Source organism: Lissotriton vulgaris, chromosome 2_1 (genome assembly GCF_964263255.1).
Source record: "Lissotriton vulgaris chromosome 2_1, aLisVul1.2, whole genome shotgun sequence".
In the NCBI taxonomy this organism is placed as follows: domain Eukaryota; kingdom Metazoa; phylum Chordata; class Amphibia; order Caudata; family Salamandridae; genus Lissotriton; species Lissotriton vulgaris.
The window spans coordinates 1,315,593,750-1,315,599,749 of record NC_141687.1 but is presented as its reverse complement, the minus strand read 5'-3'; the positions used below and the strand labels follow the sequence as shown (position 1 = coordinate 1,315,599,749).

At 39.4% G+C, this 6,000-nt stretch overlaps 1 protein-coding gene across 1 annotated transcript in view; it reads right to left on the bottom strand.

The window, feature by feature from the left end:
* Positions 1 to 269: 269 nt before the first annotated feature.
* SEC22A (SEC22 homolog A, vesicle trafficking protein) overlaps positions 270 to 6,000 on the bottom strand; it is a 458,264-nt gene continuing 452,533 nt past the window's right edge. The window contains exons 7-8 of the mRNA XM_086957076.1: positions 582 to 663; positions 270 to 328 (exon numbers count right to left, since the gene is read on the bottom strand). Of these exons, the coding sequence (XP_086813202.1) occupies positions 583 to 663 (81 nt within the window). The 3' untranslated portion in view covers positions 270 to 328; position 582. The remainder of the gene's footprint in view (positions 329 to 581; positions 664 to 6,000) is intronic.

Below are 6,000 nucleotides of genomic sequence, written 5' to 3'. Positions count from 1 at the left end.
CATTATTTACAAAACGCCTTTTATCTTACTTGGGAAAACATCTTTACCTAACAGTTATATCCACATCGATTTAATCAAGTGCTAATCAAAACAGAAGAAGTGTTGTCTTAAATTTTGAATACAAAAATGTCACGAGAGGACCTATATACACAGTTGTTGTGCTCATACAATTATTTATGTCACAAAAAGCACAATTAACACATTACACAAAGATTTTCCATTTTTTTGCATTTCAAAGCCTTTTATGTACTAAACATCTATAGGCAAGAAAGATATATACCTTTATTGGCAGTCGTGATTCAAATCTTTAACTGCTGGGAATATCAATCTATAAATAAAATGATGCTCATCATTATACATATATTGAGCTTTATACCCACAAAATGTATTCATATGCAAGCATCCATCATTATTTCGATATCACAAGTTCTTAGGGTTCTGAACAAATATTGTTTACAACAAAAGAACAACCCATTCAGTGATGTCACAACCCTAATACACTATCATCTATGGCATATCTTATCGTGTTGACCATCGTAATAAAAATTAGACTTGTAGTGCTATAACACAGTCTCACTTACTTTAGAATACGTGGTCAACATTTTTTTTTTCCAGAGGATAAAATAAAGTTCTGGTGCAGTTTCTCAAAATGAAGTGTGAATCCTAAGTGAGATAAGAAAATAAATACACATAGGTGTTTAGGAGCATATGAACCCATAAATATTTCACAACCAAATTTACAAATTACTTGATATCTAACCGCACTATAACCATAGTCGCACCTCACTTTGGAACCGCTCATGTACTGCAAACTATCGATACATATGTGGATGTCCCCTATCATATTCCTGTTATATATAAACCATAGCTCATCATATAGTTTAAAGTTAAAAGCGTTAGAGATAAGGCATCCATCTTAATAAGGAGTCCAGCCTTGCCCACCGCGATTCTTCGATATCTTCTAATGGTTTGAATTGTTACTGTTGTGCCAACAATGAGTTTATACGCAGGCATATTGATTAATATTATAAAAACCCTTTAGTCAACAGTCAACATAGAGAGTCCAGACTTGCCCTCCGCGATACTTCGATATCTCCTTATAGTTTGAATTGTTGCTGTCGTGCCAACAATGAGTTTATACACGGGCATGATGTTAATGTTAACGGTTTAGTCAACGAGCAGCATATCAGAATTTTAATAGGCTATAGCTCACTGCCTAATTTTAATGTTGTAGGTGTTTAGGGATTCGGCAGCCACTTCAGTAAAGAATCCAGCCTTTCCCCCACAATGCTTCTCTAACTCCTCACAGTAAGAGCTGTTACCGATGTGCCAGCTATAAGCTTGTAAGCAGGTATAGTATTAATGTTACAGCGCTCTAGTTAACGGGCAATATATCAGCATTTTTGCTGTCCTCTTAATTATTTATTATAGAAAAGAGAGACCAAGACACTTTTTGATTGGCCGATAATTGTATATATTATCGTATTGTGAAAAAATTACATTTTATATCGACAAACCGAAACTAGGTGACCGGAAACAACTAATTCATAAAACATTGTTGGCCTTAATGCAGAGAAGTATTGATTATTTCTACAACATAAAATTAATCCTGCTTTAAACCGCATAACCCATAACATTGCTCGCATTCACGAAAGACAGTGGCGGCCATCTTATAGTAGATTTAATGCTGCCACTCAATGCAGATTCCCATTAATACTCTTAAACACAGACACGCAAGTACGATTAATATCAAGCATCCTTTTGTAAGTCGCATAGGCATAATGTCAAACAGCATTTATAGGTAGTGCACTGAACATCATTTCCTTCCACCCTCGCAACTCCCACTCACCGCAAGTACGCGCGATACATCCATTATGTGGTCATCTGGTTTAAAGGCTCTAGGACCAATGCATATTTATACGTTATCTAATTGGCAATCAACCCACCAATTAATTATAGTTGATAACCATTTACTCTGTGTCAGCCAGTATAGGTCGCCTTAAAATGACGTTTATATGTTTCCAATATTGCCGCGATTTTAGAGTGGTAAAGAGTTAATCTTAGTCATAGTGGCACATACGGGCATCGAACCATAGTATATGTATGTGTTACCAATTCCGCCACCATTTTGGAGTATAATTATTGTTAAATGTAAAACGATTTATTACATAAACAATAAAAACATGAGTTTATAAAATGTCTTCAGTTGTGACGGCATTCAAGCATCTTCCAGTTTAATTCGACTAGGTTCAGACGCCATCTTTTAATGGTTAGTCCGTTCATTATTAGTTCTTCCTAGATAGTCACCAGATTTAAGCGCGATAATCATCCTGTTCCACTCATATTAAGAAATATACGAAAGTTATTTATGCCTCAAACCAATTTGCTCCAAATACAGTGGCAGCACGAATATTGAGATACTAAAGTTATAGTGGCATACATGCACCACCCTCCTTGATCAAACAAGTTCCGACGCCATCTTATAATGGTTAGTCCGAACGTATTTGTTCTTCCTTAATAATTGCCAGCCAAATGTCTCATATTAAGATGTCTCCAATATGTCAGATATCCCATAACTACGCCACCATAATTACTAATAGACATGCTAAGCACAGAAACCCTCAATCACTAAACGTATGCAAGATTTAGTTCCAACATTGCTCCCTAAAATTCAGACTGCACTTGTGTATCTCATTGATAGCAGTGAGTCATACCTGGCTGGGTGGTAGGAGTATGTTAAGATATGGGGCCTGGATGTGCCAGCTTTAAACACTAAACACTGTACAATGGGACTATATAACATTTTCAAGATTAGTGTAATAGTTTTTTTACTTTACTTGGTTGGGGGGGGGGTAATTAGCGTGTGACGTGTGCCTTGTGCCTATCTGTGAAGGGAAAGAGGTGTGCTAGTTGAGGAGTGTGAGACATAAGAATAGTATTATGATGCTGAAAGATAGAGGTGTATAGTTTCTTATGTGGCCTGATATTGGGATTCCCTGGTACAGGAAGGTCACAGAGCAGGTCAAATTGCATGGTGCAGAGGAAATATTCATCAAGGGGCGTGAGATGGAGACAGGGTCCAGATCAACCCCCAATAAAAGCATTTGCCCCTTGCATCTAAAAGTCTTCTTCACCAACCTTCTCTTGTCCTGGCACTTCTTTTTCAGGTCCCCTGTGGTAAGTGCCTTCACCTCACACAGCATTCTTAGATTCTGTGAATTTATGCCATATTGATGCCTGCTCTGCTCAATTGAGGGTTATAGAGGCAGACCATGAAGCATCTTCCAGTTACCCATAACAATGTTTACTACAAGCAAGGTCTCCTCCACAGTGCAGTTCCTCTACTTCTTGACTGCGTGGGCTGCATGATCTATATTGAAGCTATGGTATGGTATCTTAAAATTTGTAAGCCAAGTGGCAAATGGCTGAGCCTAGGTTGTGGGTTATATTTATGCGCTTGCAGGATTGACATGTATCAGGTTTTGTAGTTTAGTGCAGGTGAATTTTTTTACTACTGTAGAAGGGGTGTAAGCTACTTATTTTCTTTCCGGTCCTACTAATCTTCTCCCCAAACTGAAGACTGACTGGACTTCCGGCAGACATGACTCCACCCAGCCTGTAATAAATAATTATGACAATAGATATGTTGGGATACTTTTTAGGGCTTGGGTGAGGGGGGTCAGAGTAATTAAGGGCTCCGGGGGATCAGGGATGTTTTTAGGGCTCAGGAGGTTGGGGTTATTTTTAGGGGTCAGACGGGGGGTCTGGGAAGTTATTAGAGCTCAGGGGAGGTCAGGGTAGTTTTTAGGGCTAAGGGCAGGTGGCCTCTGGTGTGATATTTACCACACATCCCTTTACGAGTCATGTCTTTACTACGAAATTGTGTGTGAAAGGCATGCGTGGTAAAGACATGTGTGGTAAAGGAATGCATTGTTTAGACGCATTCGTGGTTTAGGTAACATAGTAGAGGCAAGCCTGGTTTAGCCATGCAGGCCTCTGTCATATAGGCACACACAGACATGAGGAGGAGAAAGGAATCTTCCAGCCTCAAGGCCGGTTTCACATCAATGGGAAGTTGCATTGTTGATAACAGATGGTGTTTTTCCAGAAGCCCTATGTGAGCAACTGAGAGCAGGCACACACACGCACGCACTGAATGAGGGAATTGTCAAACACTGACATCACACCCAGAAGGATTAGGAGACACTGACAACAGACAAATGTGTGCATTTGGAGGCACTTTACTGTAAATGCACGAGCATACTCACAAGACACACAAGCATTTAGAGATGTTGGATGCTTGAACCCACCCACGCACACACACAAAAGACTAAAGACACTGACAATGTACTAACAGTAAAAACTGATATATCCTGGCAATCGTGTACAGTTTATCACAAGGCACCAACAACGCATGCACACTCACATACAATTAGACTATGAGAGACAATATTTGCAAACAGAAATACAAACTTCTAAAATGTCATACACCCTCCCTAAGAAAATAAGGACAGAAAACAACCACCTAGAACTCAACCAAACATTTAACACTGCTGTTCCGTAACATGATCAATGAAAGTCATTTTATAGAAGATGCATATATGTGTGCTCTGATGACCTTCTTGCACAGATAAGCATTTTCTCTGACCACTTCTACAGACTAACAAAAAAGCTTACAACAGCACAATGTTTAATCAGAGCAGAAGTAGTTAAAATGGTTGTAAATTATGGGGACAGGAAGCTTCCCTTTCCCCGGTATAAGCGAACCCCTGCAGTTCATGGCATGCACCGCACTGAAGTTAATGGGTTCCCACATTCCTTATGGCGTAATGGGCACAATGGACCCCTTTGGTACTGTTGGTCTTTGTTATCGGGGAATTTGCTGCAGAAACATGGTGTTTTAAGAATCTCTGCTGGCGAATGTAACCCCACCCCCTTGCATTCTTTTTGTGTCTCTTTCTATGTTGCATGGTATTGTTGCAGGAAGCGAAGCAGCAGTCGCGCTGATTTCAATAAAAAAAAGCAAGCACACCATCCATGAAGCAAGAGCTTTGCCAGGATGATGGGTATTGCCTGATGCGCTTGAAAGGAAAAGGAGAACCTTAGGAATGTGGCATAACAAACAGCTACCGAATTTGGGCCTTGGGCACCAGGTTCGAGTCTGGGCGTGGCTGTACACAAACATGCTGATGGTAAAAAATAAATGTAAACTCATATTAAATATAATTAAACAATGGTTGAATATATACAATTACACGATTGGTGAACAATCCATACAGGAGCAAAAGAAAGCAAGCATGAAGGGAAAATGTATGGAACATGCTCCCTCAGAACGAGTTTGATGAGATGCAAATGCTGTGTGTATTTGTTAGCCAGAAAGCCCACGCAGGAGGGGGAAGTACACGGAACAGGGGCCCTTGTAAGCATCTGCTGATTGCGGGTCAGGGAAGTGCATAGCTGTCGCACCTGCAATGCCAGCTACGACGAAAAAGTAATTAACAAAAGAGTGCTTTGAAACTGTAAATAAAACTTACAGAGTAAGATCACATGTAACTGAGGCAGTCCTCGTGGGAAGTTACAGCAGTAGAAAAGGAGGAACTAAGGAGGAACTACAAAGAAACTAATAAAAGAAAAATAAGCATTTCCAAAAGAAAGTCAAAGGAGCCAATTAAAATCATGGGCAGAGCTTAATGCATATTCTGAATACAACATGTTTCAGAGAGACAACAAAAGTGCTGCTTAGGTGAGACCTAAAAATAAAAATGAAACTTGAAAGTTTCACTTTTTCTTTTTAAATGCATCCCATTTTCCTTTTTAAAAAACTGGCAGAATTTGCTTTTTAAGTTTGCTTTATTAAAAAGCAATCACTGACATGGTGGTCTGCTGACTTCATCAGGCCACCATACCCATGATGGTTGCAATTTCTAGTGGGTCTCATATTGCGACCTACCACATTAATATTCATTAGGTAGAATATTCAATATATGTAAGTTTTCCTAT